At 37.4% G+C, this 20,529-nt stretch overlaps 1 protein-coding gene across 1 annotated transcript in view; it reads right to left on the minus strand.

The window, feature by feature from the left end:
* Positions 1–1,449: 1,449 nt before the first annotated feature.
* Positions 1,450–20,529, minus strand: part of LOC110518095 (uncharacterized) — a 56,967-nt gene continuing 37,887 nt past the window's right edge. The window contains exons 6-11 of the mRNA XM_036989462.2: positions 19,048–19,189; positions 6,828–6,974; positions 5,967–6,022; positions 5,353–5,802; positions 5,182–5,264; positions 1,450–5,112 (exon numbers count right to left, since the gene is read on the minus strand). Of these exons, the coding sequence (XP_036845357.2) occupies positions 5,032–5,112; positions 5,182–5,264; positions 5,353–5,802; positions 5,967–6,022; positions 6,828–6,974; positions 19,048–19,189 (959 nt within the window). The 3' untranslated portion in view covers positions 1,450–5,031. The remainder of the gene's footprint in view (positions 5,113–5,181; positions 5,265–5,352; positions 5,803–5,966; positions 6,023–6,827; positions 6,975–19,047; positions 19,190–20,529) is intronic.

The following is a 20,529-nucleotide window of genomic DNA, read 5'->3' on the forward strand; positions in this document are numbered from 1 at the left end:
CTCTGTTGCGATGCCATGCTAACTCCTCATAATGCCGCTGCTCGGCTTTAGCTGCCTCCAGCTCTGTGCCCAGGGTCCCTTACCGTCCAAAAATCTCCTCCCATGTCCAGGAGTCCAGAACCCTCTGCTCCAGGTTACCACGCTGCTTGGTCCTTTCTTGGTGGGTAGTTCTGTAACGGTTTTCGTCCTCCTCTTCTGAGGAGGAGTAGGAAGGATCGGACCAAGACGCAGCGTTGTCAGTGTTCGTCATATTTAAAATAGAGACATAAAAAAAGGAACTAAGGTCAGGACGTATAATTCTGATGACCTGGATGGAATTATGGCGCGGCAGGGTAGCCTAGTGGTTAGAGTGTTGGACTAGCAACTAAAAGGTTGCAAGATCGAATCCCCGAGCTGACAAGGTAAAACATCTGTTGTTCTGCCCCTGAACAAGGCAGTTAACCCTATGTTCCCCTGAACAAGGCAGTTAACTCACTGTTCCCCTGAACAAGGCAGTTAACTCACTGTTCCCCTGAACAAGGCAGTTAACCCACTGTTCCCCTGAACAAGGCAGTTAACCCACTGTTCCCCTGAACAAGGCAGTTAACACACTGTTCCCCTGAACAAGACAGTTAACCCACTGTTCCCCTGGACAAGACAGTTAACCCACTTTTCCCCTGAACAAGACAGTTAACCCACTGTTCCCCTGAACAAGGCATTTAACCCACTGTTCCCCTGAACAAGGCAGTTAACCCACTGTTCCCCTGAACAAGGCAGTTAACTCACTGTTCCCCTGAACAAGGCAGTTAACCCACTGTTCCCCTGGACAAGACAGTTAACCCACTGTTCCCCTGAACAAGACAGTTAACCCACTGTTTCTAGGCCATCATTGAACATTTTGTGGTTTCATTATGGCGCTTGATGGTTTTTGCGAATGCACTTGAAGAAACTTTCAAAGTTCTTGACATTTTCCGGATTGACTGACCTTCATGTCTTAAATTTAATAATGGACTGTCGTTTCTCTCTGCTTATTTGAGCTGTTCTTGCCATAATATTGACTTGGGTCTTTTAGCAAATAGGGTTGTCTTCTGTATATCACCCCTACCATGTCACAACACAACTAATTGGCTCATGAAAATAAATTCCACAAATTAACTTTTAACAAGGCACACCTGTAAATTGAAATGCGTTCCAGGTGACTACATCATGAAGCTGGTTGAGAATCCGCCTCTTTTTCAGGATCGTCCAGGCCACAGCGTGGACCTTAGAACACTATGAGTGGATACTCTCTCCTGGGTTGGTTTAGCCCAGAATCACCCCTCATACGACTCCTACCAATGCACTCAGTACCATTAGTTGGGTCTCAGGTTCCCGATAGACCAGATGCTATGAATCCTGAATTAATCCGGTCTGTTTCAGAAACCTGGAGTAAAACGACATGCGCTTGTATGACTCTTTGATGACACAGGGTTTCAGAACAATAAAGCAAGTTTATTCAAAATTACAGAAAAAAGGCATAAAAAAAAACCCTTGATCAACCAATCACAAATCAATATCACCAATCGATGATAAGCAAAACATTTCCTTGGATTAAATTGAGCGCCCTTAACTAAACCCTTAACTAAACCCTTATTAGGGTCTACCAATATTATTTTTTTTTTTTCACAATTTAATGAGAAGCACTGTATTTAATAACAAGAAAAACATGTTCTTACCTTCTACAACTTATAAACAGATTTTTGTCTCCCCCCTCAGGATGCTCAGTCCCTCAGTTGGTGTCTAAAAAACTAACAGCTACTAGAACACTTCTACCAATGAGGTAACCTATAGGATTCCTCCTAGAATGTTCTAGAACACTTCTACCAATTAGGTAACCTAAAGGGTTCCTCCTAGAATGTACTAGAACACTTCTGTCAATGAGGTAACATTAATGGTTTCTCCTAGAATGTACTAGAACACTTCTATCAATGAGGTAACATTAAGGGTTACACCTAGAGTGTACTAGAACACTTCTATCAATGAGGTAACATTAAGGGATTTCCAGATCAAGCTAGCACCTTTACTATACTTCATTAACATCAACTTCTTAAAACATACATTTTTCAAACGACCTTTACTCAATTCTAATCTTACTACAACCTAATTTATTACTCCAGTTATATTTTAATACTTCAATATTTTAAACATTTCAACATTATAACATTTGACCATTATAACGTCTCGTTATCAACCTCCTAAGGCCTTGTCCTCTAAGCAGAATCAAACACAGTCTATATGATTCACAACTTAAAGAAAACTACATTATAACTCTCTTTACCTTTACCTGCATTATTTTAACACCTTTAATATCTCCCAATGTTTTCAACCTTTAACATTTAATATGTTTAACCTTTAATTAGGATTTCAATCAATTCCAGTCCCAATTCATTTCTTCTTCTCTTTCGTCAGTCAGTTAATTTCTTCTCTTTCGTCAGTGTCAATTCAACCTCATTGTTCATTCTTCTTTATGTTCCATGTGTGAGTGAAAGTGAAACGTCTTCCTGAGTGTGTGTGGGTGTTTACAAGTGGGTCCTACCTACCGGTGTCCTCTGTCACTAAAATGTCACAGAAAACTGAGCCTCAACCAACTATTCTTGACACAGGAAAGAACCTCAGTCTACCTCTGTACATTACCAAACAGGAAAGAACCTCAGTCTACCTCTGTACGTTACCAAACAGGAAAGAACCCCAGTCTACCTCTGTACGTTACCAAACAGGAAATAACCTCAGTCTACCTCTGTACATCACCAAACAGGAAAGAACCCCAGTCTACCTCTGTACATTACCAAACAGGAAATAACCTCAGTCTACCTCTGTACATCACCAAACAGGAAAGAACCCCAGTCTACCTCTGTACATTACCAAACAGGAAAGAACCCCAGTCTACCTCTGTACATCACCAAACAGGAAAGAACCCCAGTCTACCTCTGTACATTACCAAACAGGAAAGAACCCCAGTCTACCTCTGTACATCACCAAACAGGAAAGAACCCCAGTCTACCTCTGCACATTACCAAACAGGAAAGAACCCCAGTCTACATCTGTACGTTACCAAACAGGAAAGAACCCCAGTCTACCTCTGTACGTTACCAAACAGGAAAGAACCTCAGTCTACCTCTGTACATTACCAAACAGGAAAGAACCCCAGTCTACCTCTGTACATCACCAAACAGGAAAGAACTCCAGTCTACCTCTGTACATTACCAAACAGGAAAGAACCCCAGTCTACCTCTGTACGTTACCAAACAGGAAAGAACCCCAGTCTACCTCTGTACATTACCAAACAGGAAAGAACCCCAGTCTACCTCTGTACGTTACCAAACAGGAAAGAACCCCAGTCTACCTCTGTACGTTACCAAACAGGAAAGAACCCCAGTCTACCTCTGTACGTTACCAAACAGGAAAGAACCCCAGTCTACCTCTGTACATTACCAAACAGGAAAGAACCCCAGTCTACCTCTGTACGTTACCAAACAGGAAAGAACCCCAGTCTACCTCTGTACGTTACCAAACAGGAAAGAACCTCAGTCTACCTCTGTACGTTACCAAACAGGAAAGAACCCCAGTCTACCTCTGTACGTTACCAAACAGGAAAGAACCTCAGTCTACCTCTGTACATTACCAAATAGGAAAGAACCCCAGTCTACCTCTGTACGTTACCAAACAGGAAAGAACCCCAGTCTACCTCTGTACGTTACCAAACAGGAAAGAACCTCAGTCTCCCTCTGTACGTTACCAAACAGGAAAGAACCCCAGTCTACCTCTGTACGTTACCAAACAGGAAAGAACCTCAGTCTACCTCTGTACGTTACCAAACAGGAAAGAACCCCAGTCTACCTCTGTACGTTACCAAACAGGAAAGAACCTCAGTCTACCTCTGTACGTTACCAAACAGGAAAGAACCCCAGTCTACCTCTGTACGTTACCAAACAGGAAAGAACCCCAGTCTACCTCTGTACGTTACCAAACAGGAAAGAACCTCAGTCTACCTCTGTACGTTACCAAACAGGAAAGAACCCCAGTCTACCTCTGTACATTACCAAACAGGAAAGAACCCCAGTCTACCTCTGTACGTTAAAAAACATATTAATGTTGTATTTCTTCTTCTGGACATAAAACATTTACATTTTAGTCATTTAACTAACATCCAGTCAGAAGTAGTCAGTCCATTCAACTAACATCCAGTCAGAAGTAGTCAGTCCATTCAACTAACATCCAGTCAGAAGTAGTCAGTCCATTCAACTAACATCCAGTCAGAAGTAGTCAGTCCATTCAACTAACATCCAGTCAGAAGTAGTCAGTCCATTCAACTAACATCCAGTCAGAAGTAGTCAGTCCATTTAACTAACATCCAGTCAGAAGTAGTCAGTCCATTTAACTAACATCCAGTCAGAAGTAGTCAGTCCATTCAACTAACATCCAGTCAGAAGTAGTCAGTCCATTTAACTAACATCCAGTCAGAAGTAGTCAGTCCATTCAACTAACATCCAGTCAGAAGTAGTCAGTCCATTCAACTAACATCCAGTCAGAAGTAGTCAGTCCATTCAACTAACATTCAGTCAGAAGTAGTCAGTCCGTTCAACTAACATCCAGTCAGAAGTAGTCAGTCCATTCAACTAACATCCAGTCAGAAGTAGTCAGTCCATTCAACTAACATCCAGTCAGAAGTAGTCAGTCCATTTAACTAACATCCAGTCAGAAGTAGTCAGTCCATTTAACTAACATCCAGTCAGAAGTAGTCAGTCCATTTAACTAACATCCAGTCAGAAGTAGTCAGTCCATTTAACTAACATCCAGTCAGAAGTAGTCAGTCCATTCAACTAATCCTGGCAATCCAGAACAAATATCATCATTTATTTTACGTGCGTCTGTCCCAAGAGATTAGTACAAATCAACCATATTCTGTCATTATAAGGAACCACTTCTTCTTCAGAAGAACTTTCTGCAGAATCAGAACCAGGAAGAAAAGACAAGTAGGAGTGAAGAATGTTGATCTGAATTCCTGTTCCTCCCTCAGGAACTGATCCCATGAGTGGCTCTCAGGCGTAGCGCGAAGTCCCCTGGCAGCCCTTGTCTGATCAGTTCCTCACGGAGCTGGAAACACAACACACACAGTGATTATCAGGTAGAGCTGAGGAGAAACCTGTCTGATCTGACACTGACCTGCTGTAAAACCACGTTTCTGATGTAATCATCTGTGAGTGCGATCAGAGAGGACAGTTTTATCCTCAGTACAACAACGTATCCTGTGGAAACACAGTCAGTCCACATTATTACAACACACATACACAAATCATTTGTTAAAATTTGAACAAAAGTTCATTTTGTACTTACTAGGCACACTGCTCGTTGTTGTACCGTCCACAATATCGGTTGTGAGATCGGTGGTTGGGTGTGTACTTAAAGTTGTGGATGCTGTGGTAGTTGTGGTCACATTGGTAGTTGTGGGTGCGTACGTACTGACATTTGTGGGTGTGGTTGTGAGTTCAGTAGTTGTTTGGGTGGTATTTGGAAGTGCAGGTGAAATCTGTGTGGTCGTGAGGTTTGTTGTTAGAGGAGGGGAGGTTGTTGGTGTCTCTGTGGTTGTGAGGTTTATTGTCAGAGGAGGGGAGGGTGTTGGTTCCTCTGTGGTTGTGAGGTTTATTGTCAGAGGAGGGGAGGGTGTTGGTTCCTCTGTGGTTGTGAGGTTTATTGTCAGAGGAGGGGAGGGTGTTGGTTCCTCTGTGGTTGTGAGATTTATTGTCAGGGGAGGGGAGGGTGTTGGTTCCTCTGTGGTTCTGATGGCTGTAGCACAAAGACAGACAGACAGACAGAGATGTGTTGATTGGTTGATTGGTTGGTAATTGTCTCAAACATGCATTTCAACTAGCCTCTGTAAATAACAGTGAGACTAGCAGAACACCAGAAAGGGGATCATTAACCTCATGCTGTAGTGAAACTGTACCCACCACTTGTGTTTCCAACCCTGACGATCAGACAGCGCAGCTCAGAGTGATACGTGGAACTGAGAAGATCAACAGAACAACTGTTAAACTGTTCAGATCTTTGTTAAACAGCATTTTATAAAACATTACAAAACCAAACAAACCACATTCCATTGGTTTAAAAAAAAACATGTCAAAGCCACACAAACCACATTCCAATGGACTGGGGGGTAGTATTGAGTAGCTTGGATGAATAAGGTGCCTAGAGTAAACTGCCTTCCACTCAGGCCCAAAAGCTAGAATATGCATATAATTAGTGGACGTGGATAGCAAACACTCTGAAGTGTCTAAAACTGTTTGAATGTTGTCTGTGAGTATAACAGAACTCAAATGGCAGGCAAAAACCGGAGAAGAAGTCCAACCAGGAAGTGGGAAATCTGAGGTTTGTAGTTTTTAGTTGCATGGTGTGCTTTTACCGTAACAGTTGTTTGAAATCCGACACTGATTAACGAGAAGTTGATCTTTAAAATGGTGTATAATATTTGTATGTTTGTTTAATTTTGAGATTTATTTTGTTTTGAATTTGGCGAAGTAGGACGATGCCGTCCCAGAGAAGTAAATGAAACAGGTTAAAACCAAACAAACCACTTACCATTGAAGGGAAAGGCAGGTTAAAACCAAACAAACCACATACCATTGAAGGGAAAGGCAGGTTAAAACCTAGTCAGTTGCACAACTGAATGGATTCTACCAAAATGTGACTAAATGTATATTCAACTAATCGTCTTGATAGTAGCCTACAGAAATGATGGATTATGTCAGTTTATTTTGTGCCTTTATTTAATCAGGTAAGTCATTGGAATGTTGATGTGGCTGCAGACTGACTTGTCGTTCACTCCCTGAGCGATGAAGCACACAGGATAGTACCCTCCCTCCTCATCCTCAGTGGGCGTCCATCTTAGAAGGTACTCTCCTGGGACAGTGGTGTTCTCTGTGATACTGGAAGGTCCACTCACCAACAGCTCTGAAACCCTGAAACACACAGGGAGAAAAAAATACAATGTCATTATTATTATATATTTATTATATTATTATTATTATTTTTCATTATGAACCCCATTAGCTTAAGCAGCAGCTACTCTTCCTGGGGTCAAAACATACAACATGACATTATATGTAACATTAATAGACAAGAAAAGATCAAGGACAGAACTGCATCACTTCAAAATACGAATCAAATGAATAAAAAAGTCCTGTATTGAAATGGAAAGTGTTACATGTTGAAGATAAAAATGGCTTGAATAAAGCTGATTATCCCTCAGGAACCAGATCAGATTATGTATTGACTGTAGATGCCAGATCAGTTTATGTATTGACTGTAGATGTCAGATCAGTTTATGTATTGACTGTAGATGCCAGATCAGTTTATGTATTGACTGTAGATGTCAGATCAGTTTATGTATTGACTGTAGATGTCAGATCAGTTTATGTATTGACTGTAGATGCCAGATCAGTTTATGTATTGACTGTAGATGTCAGATCAGTTTATGTATTGACTGTAGATGCCAGATCAGTTTATGTATTGACTGTAGATGCCAGATCAGTTTATGTATTGACTGTAGATGCCAGATCAGTTTATGTATTGACTGTAGATGTCAGATCAGTTTATGTATTGACTGTAGATGTCAGATCAGGAACCATATCAGTTTATGTATTGACTGTAGATGTCAGATCAGGAACCAGATCAGTTTATGTATTGACTGTAGATGCCAGATCAGTTTATGTATTGACTGTAGATGTCAGATCAGTTTATGTATTGACTGTAGATGTCAGATCAGTTTATGTATTGACTGTAGATGCCAGATCAGTTTATGTATTGACTGTAGATGCCAGATCAGTTTATGTATTGACTGTAGATGCCAGATCAGTTTATGTATTGACTGTAGATGCCAGATCAGTTTATGTATTGACTGTAGATGCCAGATCAGTTTATGTATTGACTGTAGATGACAGATCAGTTTATGTATTGACTGTAGATGCCAGATCAGTTTATGTATTGACTGTAGATGTCAGATCAGTTTATGTATTGACTGTAGATGCCAGATCAGTTTATGTATTGACTGTAGATGTCAGATCAGGAAACAGATCAGTTTATGTATTGACTGTAGATGCCAGATCAGTTTATGTATTGACTGTAGATGTCAGATCAGTTTATGTATTGACTGTAAATGCCAGATTAGTTTATGTATTGACTGTAGATGCCAGATCAGTTTATGTATTGACTGTAGATGTCAGATCAGTTTATGTATTGACTGTAAATGCCAGATCAGTTTATGTATTGACTGTAGATGCCAGATCAGTTTATGTATTGACTGTAGATGTCAGATCAGTTTATGTATTGACTGTAGATGCCAGATCAGGAACCATATCAGTTTATGTATTGACTGTAGATGTCAGATCAGTTTATGTATTGACTGTAGATGTCAGATCAGTTTATGTATTGACTGTAGATGCCAGATCAGTTTATGTATTGACTGTAGATGTCAGATCAGTTTATGTATTGACTGTAGATGCCAGATCAGTTTATGTATTGACTGTAGATGTCAGATCAGTTTATGTATTGACTGTAGATGCCAGATCAGGAACCAGATCAGTTTATGTATTGACTGTAGATGCCAGATCAGTTTATGTATTGACTGTAGATGTCAGATCAGATTATGTATTGACTGTAGATGACAGATCAGTTTATGTATTGTCTGTAGATGCCAGATCAGTTTATGTATTGACTGTATATGCCAGATCAGGAACCAGATCAGTTTATGTATTGACTGTAGATGCCAGATCAGTTTATGTATTGACTGTAGATGCCAGATCAGTTTATGTATTGACTGTAGATGCCAGATCAGTTTATGTATTGACTGTAGATGCCAGATCAGTTTATGTATTGACTGTAGATGCCAGATCAGTTTATGTATTGACTGTAGATGCCAGATCAGTTTATGTATTGACTGTAGATGCCAGATCAGTTTATGTATTGACTGTAGATGTCAGATCAGTGTATGTATTGACTGTAGATGCCAGATCAGTTTATGTATTGACTGTAGATGCCAGATCAGTTTATGTATTGACTGTAGATGTCAGATCAGTTTATGTATTGACTGTAGATGTCAGATCAGTTTATGTATTGACTGTAGATGTCAGATCAGGAACCATATCAGTTTATGTATTGACTGTAGATGCCAGATCAGTTTATGTATTGACTGTAGATGCCAGATCAGTTTATGTATTGACTGTAGATGCCAGATCAGTTTATGTATTGACTGTAGATGTCAGATCAGTGTATGTATTGACTGTAGATGCCAGATCAGTTTATGTATTGACTGTAGATGCCAGATCAGTTTATGTATTGACTGTAGATGTCAGATCAGTTTATGTATTGACTGTAGATGTCAGATCAGTTTATGTATTGACTGTAGATGTCAGATCAGGAACCATATCAGTTTATGTATTGACTGTAGATGCCAGATCAGTTTATGTATTGACTGTAGATGCCAGATCAGTTTATGTATTGACTGTAGATGCCAGATCAGTTTATGTATTGACTGTAGATGCCAGATCAGTTTATGTATTGACTGTAGATGCCAGATCAGTTTATGTATTGACTGTAGATGTCAGATCAGGAACCAGATCAGTTTATGTATTGACTGTAGATGTCAGATCAGGAACCATATCAGTTTATGTATTGACTGTAGATGCCAGATCAGTTTATGTATTGACTGTAGATGCCAGATCAGTTTATGTATTGACTGTAGATGTCAGATAAGTTTATGTATTGACTGTAGACGTCAGATCAGGAACCACATCAGTTTATGTATTGACTGTAGATGCCAGATCAGTTTATGTATTGACTGTAGATGCCAGATCAGTTTATGTTTTGACTGTAGATGCCAGATCAGTTTATGTATTGACTGTAGATGCCAGATCAGTTTATGTATTGACTGTAGATGCCAGATCAGTTTATGTATTGACTGTAGATGCCAGATCAGTTTATGTATTGACTGTAGATGCCAGATCAGTTTATGTATTGACTGTAGATGACAGATCAGTTTATGTATTGACTGTAGATGCCAGATCAGTTTATGTATTGACTGTAGATGTCAGATCAGTTTATGTATTGACTGTAGATGCCAGATCAGTTTATGTATTGACTGTAGATGTCAGATCAGGAAACAGATCAGTTTATGTATTGACTGTAGATGCCAGATCAGTTTATGTATTGACTGTAGATGTCAGATCAGTTTATGTATTGACTGTAAATGCCAGATTAGTTTATGTATTGACTGTAGATGCCAGATCAGTTTATGTATTGACTGTAGATGTCAGATCAGTTTATGTATTGACTGTAAATGCCAGATCAGTTTATGTATTGACTGTAGATGCCAGATCAGTTTATGTATTGACTGTAGATGTCAGATCAGTTTATGTATTGACTGTAGATGCCAGATCAGGAACCATATCAGTTTATGTATTGACTGTAGATGTCAGATCAGTTTATGTATTGACTGTAGATGTCAGATCAGTTTATGTATTGACTGTAGATGCCAGATCAGTTTATGTATTGACTGTAGATGTCAGATCAGTTTATGTATTGACTGTAGATGCCAGATCAGTTTATGTATTGACTGTAGATGTCAGATCAGTTTATGTATTGACTGTAGATGCCAGATCAGGAACCAGATCAGTTTATGTATTGACTGTAGATGCCAGATCAGTTTATGTATTGACTGTAGATGTCAGATCAGATTATGTATTGACTGTAGATGACAGATCAGTTTATGTATTGTCTGTAGATGCCAGATCAGTTTATGTATTGACTGTATATGCCAGATCAGGAACCAGATCAGTTTATGTATTGACTGTAGATGCCAGATCAGTTTATGTATTGACTGTAGATGCCAGATCAGTTTATGTATTGACTGTAGATGCCAGATCAGTTTATGTATTGACTGTAGATGCCAGATCAGTTTATGTATTGACTGTAGATGCCAGATCAGTTTATGTATTGACTGTAGATGCCAGATCAGTTTATGTATTGACTGTAGATGCCAGATCAGTTTATGTATTGACTGTAGATGTCAGATCAGTGTATGTATTGACTGTAGATGCCAGATCAGTTTATGTATTGACTGTAGATGCCAGATCAGTTTATGTATTGACTGTAGATGTCAGATCAGTTTATGTATTGACTGTAGATGTCAGATCAGTTTATGTATTGACTGTAGATGTCAGATCAGGAACCATATCAGTTTATGTATTGACTGTAGATGCCAGATCAGTTTATGTATTGACTGTAGATGCCAGATCAGTTTATGTATTGACTGTAGATGCCAGATCAGTTTATGTATTGACTGTAGATGTCAGATCAGTGTATGTATTGACTGTAGATGCCAGATCAGTTTATGTATTGACTGTAGATGCCAGATCAGTTTATGTATTGACTGTAGATGTCAGATCAGTTTATGTATTGACTGTAGATGTCAGATCAGTTTATGTATTGACTGTAGATGTCAGATCAGGAACCATATCAGTTTATGTATTGACTGTAGATGCCAGATCAGTTTATGTATTGACTGTAGATGCCAGATCAGTTTATGTATTGACTGTAGATGCCAGATCAGTTTATGTATTGACTGTAGATGCCAGATCAGTTTATGTATTGACTGTAGATGCCAGATCAGTTTATGTATTGACTGTAGATGTCAGATCAGGAACCAGATCAGTTTATGTATTGACTGTAGATGTCAGATCAGGAACCATATCAGTTTATGTATTGACTGTAGATGCCAGATCAGTTTATGTATTGACTGTAGATGCCAGATCAGTTTATGTATTGACTGTAGATGTCAGATAAGTTTATGTATTGACTGTAGACGTCAGATCAGGAACCACATCAGTTTATGTATTGACTGTAGATGCCAGATCAGTTTATGTATTGACTGTAGATGCCAGATCAGTTTATGTTTTGACTGTAGATGCCAGATCAGTTTATGTATTGACTGTAGATGTCAGATCAGGAACCAGATCAGTTTATGTATTGACTGTAGATGTCAGATCAGTTTATGTATTGACTGTAGATGTCAGATCAGTTTATGTATTGACTGTAGATGTCAAATCAGGAACCAGATCAGTTCATGTATTGACTGTAGATGTCAGATCAGTTTATGTATTGACTGTAGATGTCAGATCAGTTTATGTATTGACTGTAGATGTCAGATCAGTTTATGTATTGACTGTAGATGCCAGATCAGTTTATGTATTGACTGTAGATGTCAGATCAGTTTATGTATTGACTGTAGATGCCAGATCAGTTTATGTATTGACTGTAGATGTCAGATCAGGAACTATATCAGTTTATGTATTGACTGTAGATGTCAGATCAGTTTATGTATTGACTGTAGATGTCAGATCAGGAACTATATCAGTTTATGTATTGACTGTAGATGTCAGATCAGTTTATGTATTGACTGTAGATGTCAGATCAGGAACCATATCAGTTTATGTATTGACTGTAGATGTCAGATCAGGAACCAGATCAGTTTATGTATTGACTGTAGATGTCAGATCAGTTTATGTATTGACTGTAGATGCCAGATCAGTTTATGTGTTGACTGTAGATGTCAGATCAGTTTATGTATTGACTGTAGATGTCAGATCAGGAACCAGATCAGTTTATGTATTGACTGTAGATGTCAGATCAGTTTATGTGTTGACTGTAGATGTCAGATCAGTTTATGTATTGACTGTAGATGTCAGATCAGGAACCAGATCAGTTTATGTATTGACTGTAGATGCCAGATCAGTTTATGTATTGACTGTAGATGCCAGATCAGTTTATGTATTGACTGTAGATGTCAGATCAGTGTATGTATTGACTGTAGATGCCAGATCAGTTTATGTATTGACTGTAGATGCCAGATCAGTTTATGTATTGACTGTAGATGTCAGATCAGTTTATGTATTGACTGTAGATGTCAGATCAGTTTATGTATTGACTGTAGATGTCAGATCAGGAACCATATCAGTTTATGTATTGACTGTAGATGCCAGATCAGTTTATGTATTGACTGTAGATGCCAGATCAGTTTATGTATTGACTGTAGATGCCAGATCAGTTTATGTATTGACTGTAGATGCCAGATCAGTTTATGTATTGACTGTAGATGTCAGATAAGTTTATGTATTGACTGTAGATGTCAGATCAGTTTATGTATTGACTGTAGATGCCAGATCAGGAACCATATCAGTTTATGTATTGACTGTAGATGTCAAATCAGGAACCAGATCAGTTCATGTATTGACTGTAGATGTCAGATCAGTTTATGTATTGACTGTAGATGCCAGATCAGTTTATGTATTGACTGTAGATGCCAGATCAGGAACCATATCAGTTTATGTATTGACTGTAGATGTCAGATCAGGAACCATATCAGTTTATGTATTGACTGTAGATGTCAGATCAGTTTATGTATTGACTGTAGATGCCAGATCAGTTTATGTATTGACTGTAGATGCCAGATCAGGAACCATATCAGTTTATGTATTGACTGTAGATGTCAAATCAGGAACCAGATCAGTTCATGTATTGACTGTATATGTCAGATCAGTTTATGTATTGACTGTAGATGTCAGATCAGTTTATGTATTGACTGTAGATGTCAGATCAGTTTATGTATTGACTGTAGATGTCAGATCAGTTTATGTTTTTACTGTAGATGTCAGATCAGGAACCAGATCAGTTTATGTATTGACTGTAGATGCCAGATCAGTTTATGTATTGACTGTAGATGCCAGATCAGTTTATGTATTGACTGTAGATGCCAGATAAGTTTATGTATTGACTGTAGATGCCAGATCAGGAACCATATCAGTTTATGTATTGACTGTAGATGCCAGATCAGGAACCAGATCAGTTTATGTATTGACTGTAGATGCCAGATTAGTTTATGTATTGACTGTAGATGACAGATCAGTTTATGTATTGACTGTAGATGCCAGATCAGTTTACGTATTGACTGTAGATGCCAGATCAGGAACCATATCAGTTTATGTATTGACTGTAGATGCCAGATCAGTTAATGTATTGACTGTAGATGCCAGATCAGTTTATGTATTGACTGTAGATGACAGATCAGTTTATGTATTGACTGTAGATGCCAGATCAGTTTATGTATTGACTGTAGATGCCAGATCAGGAACCATATCAGTTTATGTATTGACTGTAAATGCCAGATCAGTTTATGTATTGACTGTAGATGCCAGATCAGTTTATGTATTGACTGTAGATGCCAGATCAGTTTATGTATTGACTGTAGATGCCAGATCAGTTTATGTATTGACTGTAGATGTCAGATCAGTTTATGTATTGACTGTAGATGTCAGATCAGGAACCAGATCAGTTAATGAATTGACTGTAGATGTCAGATCAGGAACCACATCAGTTTATGTATTGACTGTAGATGCCAGATCAGTTTATGTATTGACTGTAGATGTCAGATCAGTTTATGTATTGACTGTAGATGCCAGATCAGTTTATGTATTGACTGTAGATGCCAGATCAGTTTATGTATTGACTGTAGATGTCAGATCAGGAACCATATCAGTTTATGTATTGACTGTAGATGTCAGATCAGTTTATGTATTGACTGTAGATGTCAGATCAGTTTATGTATTGACTGTAGATGTCAGATCAGGAACCATATCAGTTTATGTATTGACTGTAAATGCCAGATCAGTTTATGTATTGACTGTAGATGCTAGATCAGGAACCATATGAGTTTATGTAATGACTGTAGATGCCAGATCAGGAACCAGATCAGTTTATGTATTGACTGTAGATGCCAGATTAGTTTATGTATTGACTGTAGATGTCAGATCAGGAACCATATCAGTTTATGTATTGACTGTAGATGTCAGATCAGTTTATGTATTGACTGTAGATGCCAGATCAGTTTATGTTTTGACTGTAGATGCCAGATCAGTTTATGTATTGACTGTAGATGTCAGATCAGAAACCACATCAGTTTATGTATTGACTGTAGATGCCAGATTAGTTTATGTATTGACTGTAGATGCCAGATCAGGAACTATATCAGTTTATGTATTGACTGTAGATGCCAGATCAGTTTATGTATTGACTGTAGATGTCAGATCAGGAACCATATCAGTTTATGTATTGACTGTAGATGTCAGATCAGGAACCATATCAGTTTATGTATTGACTGTAGATGTCAGATCAGTTTATGTATTGACTGTAGATGCCAGATCAGTTTATGTATTGACTGTAGATGCCAGATCAGGAACCATATCAGTTTATGTATTGACTGTAGATGTCAGATCAGTTTATGTATTGACTGTAGATGCCAGATCAGTTTATGTATTGACTGTAGATGTCAGATCAGTTTATGTATTGACTGTAGATGCCAGATCAGTTTATGTATTGACTGTAGATGTCAGATCAGTTTATGTATTGACTGTAGATGTCAGATCAGGAACCATATCAGTTTATGTATTGACTGTAGATGTCAGATCAGTTTATGTATTGACTGTAGATGCCAGATCAGTTTATGTATTGACTGTAGATGCCAGATCAGTTTATGTATTGACTGTAGATGTCAGATCAGTTTATGTATTGACTGTAGATGTCAGATCAGTTTATGTATTGACTGTAGATGTCAGATCAGTTTATGTATTGACTGTAGATGTCAGATCAGTTTATGTATTGACTGTAGATGTCAGATCAGTTTATGTATTGACTGTAGATGCCAGATCAGGAACCAGATCAGTTTATGTATTGACTGTAGATGCCAGATCAGTTTATGTATTGACTGTAGATGTCAGATCAGGAACCAGATCAGTTTATGTAATGACTGTAGATGTCAGATCAGTTTACGTATTGACTGTAGATGCCAGATCAGTTTATGTATTGACTGTAGATGCCATATCAGTTTATGTATTGACTGTAGATGCCAGATCAGTTTATGTATTGACTGTAGATGTCAGATCAGATTATGTATTGACTGTAGATGCCAGATCAGTTTATGTATTGACTGTAGATGTCAGATCAGTTTATGTATTGACTGTAGATGCCAGATCAGGAACTATATCAGTTTATGTATTGACTGTAGATGTCAGATCAGTTTAGGTATTGACTGTAGATGCCAGATCAGGAACTATATCAGTTTATGTATTGACTGTAGATGTCAGATCAGTTTATGTATTGACTGTAGATGCCAGATCAGTTTATGTATTGACTGTAGATGCCAGATCAGGAACCATATCAGTTTATGTATTGACTGTAGATGCCAGATCAGTTTATGTATTGACTGTAGATGTCAGATCAGGAACCATATCAGTTTATGTATTGACTGTAGATGTCAGATCAGTTTATGTATTGACTGTAGATGCCAGATCAGTTTATGTATTGACTGTAGATGTCAGATCAGTTTATGTATTGACTGTAGATGCCAGATCAGGAACCATATCAGTTTATGTATTGACTGTAGATGCCAGATCAGTTTATGTATTGACTGTAGATGCCAGATCAGTTTTTGTATTGACTGTAGATGCCAGATCAGTTTATGTGTTGACTGTAGATGCCAGATCAGTTTATGCATTGACTGTAGATGCCAGATCAGTTTATGTATTGACTGTAGATGCCAGATCAGGAACTATATCAGTTTATGTATTGACTGTAGATGCCAGATCAGTTTATGTATTGACTGTAGATGGCAGATCAGTTTATGTATTGACTGTAGATGTCAGATCAGGAACCATATCAGTTTATGTATTGACTGTAGATGTCAGATCAGTTTATGTATTGACTGTAGATGCCAGATCAGTTTATGTATTGACTGTAGATGCCAGATTAGTTTATTTATTGACTGTAGATGCCATATCAGTTTATGTATTGACTGTAGATGTCAGATCAGTTTATGTATTGACTGTAGATGTCAGATCAGGAACCATATATGTTTATGTATTGACTGTAGATGCCAGATCAGTTTATGTATTGACTGTAGATGTCAGATCAGTTTATGTATTGACTGTAGATGTCAGATCAGTTTATGTATTGACTGTAGATGTCAGATCAGTTTATGTATTGACTGTAGATGTCAGATCAGTTTATGTATTGACTGTAGATGTCAGATCAGTTTATGTATTGACTGTAGATGCCAGATCAGGAACCAGATCAGTTTATGTATTGACTGTAGATGCCAGATCAGTTTATGTATTGACTGTAGATGTCAGATCAGGAACCAGATCAGTTTGTGTAATGACTGTAGATGTCAGATCAGTTTACGTATTGACTGTAGATGCCAGATCAGTTTATGTATTGACTGTAGATGCCAGATCAGTTTATGTATTGACTGTAGATGCCAGATCAGTTTATGTATTGACTGTAGATGTCAGATCAGATTATGTATTGACTGTAGATGCCAGATCAGTTTATGTATTGACTGTAGATGTCAGATCAGTTTATGTATTGACTGTAGATGCCAGATCAGGAACTATATCAGTTTATGTATTGACTGTAGATGTCAGATCAGTTTAGGTATTGACTGTAGATGCCAGATCAGGAACTATATCAGTTTATGTATTGACTGTAGATGTCAGATCAGTTTATGTATTGACTGTAGATGCCAGATCAGTTTATGTATTGACTGTAGATGCCAGATCAGGAACCATATCAGTTTATGTATTGACTGTAGATGCCAGATCAGTTTATGTATTGACTGTAGATGTCAGATCAGGAACCATATCAGTTTATGTATTGACTGTAGATGTCAGATCAGTTTATGTATTGACTGTAGATGCCAGATCAGTTTATGTATTGACTGTAGATGCCAGATCAGTTTATGTATTGACTGTAGATGTCAGATCAGTTTATGTATTGACTGTAGATGCCAGATCAGGAACCATATCAGTTTATGTATTGACTGTAGATGCCAGATCAGTTTATGTATTGACTGTAGATGCCAGATCAGGAACTATATCAGTTTATGTATTGACTGTAGATGCCAGATCAGTTTATGTATTGACTGTAGATGGCAGATCAGTTTATGTATTGACTGTAGATGCCAGATCAGGAACCATATCAGTTTATGTATTGACTGTAGATGCCAGATCAGTTTATGTATTGACTGTAGATGCCAGATCAGTTTATGTATTGACTGTAGATGCCAGATCAGTTTATGTATTGACTGTAGATGCCATATCAGTTTATGTATTGACTGTAGATGCCAGATCAGTTTATGTATTGACTGTAGATGCCAGATCAGTTTATGTATTGACTGTAGATGCCAGATCAGTTTATGTATTGACTGTAGATGCCATATCAGTTTATGTATTGACTGTAGATGCCAGATCAGTTTATGTATTGACTGTAGATGCCAGATCAGTTTATGTATTGACTGTAGATGCCAGATCAGTTTATGTATTGACTGTAGATGCCATATCAGTTTATGTATTGACTGTAGATGCCATATCAGTTTATGTATTGACTGTAGATGCCAGATCAGTTTATGTATTGACTGTAGATGTCAGATCAGTTTATGTATTGACTGTAGATGTCAGATCAGTTTATGTATTGACTGTAGATGCCAGATCAGTTTATGTATTGACTGTAGATGCCAGATCAGTTTATGTATTGACTGTAGATGTCAGATCAGTTTATGTATTGACTGTAGATGCCAGATCAGGAACCAGATCAGTTTATGTGTTGACTGTATATTTGTATTTGTGTTCATTACGGATCCCCATTAGCTGCTGCCAAGGCTTTACAGTCCATGTGTATGTATAGTGGGTATGTTATCGTGTGTGTGTGTGTGTGTGTGTGTGTATGCATGTGTCTGTGCCAATGTTTGTGTTGCTTTACAGTCCCCGCTGTTCCATAAGGTGTATTTGTATCTGTTTTTTAAATCTGATTGTACGGCAAGGGAAGAGCAAAAACCCGCTGACACACCTGTTGTTCCATCTATTGCATTTAAAACCCCTGATTTTAGTCTCTACCTATCGGCTAAGTGTTTCCATGTTTCCTTTCTCTTACGTGGACTGGGTAGCCTGTGCTCTGACAGTGATTTCCAGGGGTTGGTCTGCAGAGGCGTAGAGCAGTGCACCCTGGGCTGGTGTTGGAGACAGGAACATGGGTAGGTACAACCCCTCCATACAGGATGTCACCGGGGGGTCCACTGAGAGACAAACCATGGAGTTGAGATACAATACACAGCGTCATGTTTTTCAGTATAAATCATTACCACAACCACTTTACGATGCTACTTCTACTACTGGAAACAAGCCATAGGCATCATCTTATTCTCTATGAAGAGAAACAACTTGTTAGAAACTACCTAGATATAAAGATAAACTACCTAGATAGAAAGATAAACTACCTAGATAGAAAGATAAACTACCTAGATATAAGGATAAACTATATAGATATAAAGATAAACTATATAGATATAAAGATAAACTACCTGGATAGAAAGATAAACTACCGAGATATAAAGATAAACTACCCAGATATAAAGATAAACTACCCAGATATAAAGATAAACTACCTAGATATAAACTACCTAGATATAAAGATAAACTATATAGATATAAACTACCAAGATATAAAGATAAACTATATAGATATAAAGATAAACTACCTAGATATAAACTACCTAGATATAAAGATAAACTACCTAGATATAAAGATAAACTACCTAGATATAAAGATAAACTACCGAGATATAAAGATAAACTACCTAGATATAAAGATAAACTACCTAGATATAAACTACCTAGATATAAAGATAAACTATATAGATATAAACTACCTAGATATAAAGATAAACTACCTAGATATAAAGATAAACTACCTAGATATAAAGATAAAATACCTAGATATAAAGATAAACTACCTAGATATAAAGATAAACTATATAGATATAAACTACCTAGATATAAAGATAAACTACCTAGATATAAACTACCTAGATATAAAGATAAACTACCTAGATATAAAGATAAACTACCTAGATATAAAGATAAACTACCTAGATATAAAGATAAACTATATAGATATAAACTACCTAGATATAAAGATAAACTACCTAGATATAAAGATAAACTATATAGATATAAACTACCGAGATATAAAGATAAACTACCTAGATATAAAGATAAACTACCTAGATATAAAGATAAACTATATAGATATAAAGATAAACTACCTAGATATAAACTACCTAGATATAAAGATAAACTACCCAGATATAAAGATAAACTACCTAGATATAAAGATAAACTACCTAGATATAAACTACCTAGATATAAAGATAAACTATATAGATATAAACTACCTAGATATAAAGATAAACTACCTAGATATAAAGATAAACTATGTAGATATAAACTACCTAGATATAAAGATAAACTATATAGATATAAACTACCTAGATATAAAGATAAACTACCTAGATATAAAGATAAACTATGTAGATATAAACTACCTAGATATAAAGATAAACTATATAGATATAAA

This window comes from Oncorhynchus mykiss, chromosome 10 (genome assembly GCF_057628025.1).
Source record: "Oncorhynchus mykiss isolate SJ-2025 chromosome 10, ASM5762802v1, whole genome shotgun sequence".
Lineage (NCBI taxonomy): Eukaryota > Metazoa > Chordata > Actinopteri > Salmoniformes > Salmonidae > Oncorhynchus > Oncorhynchus mykiss.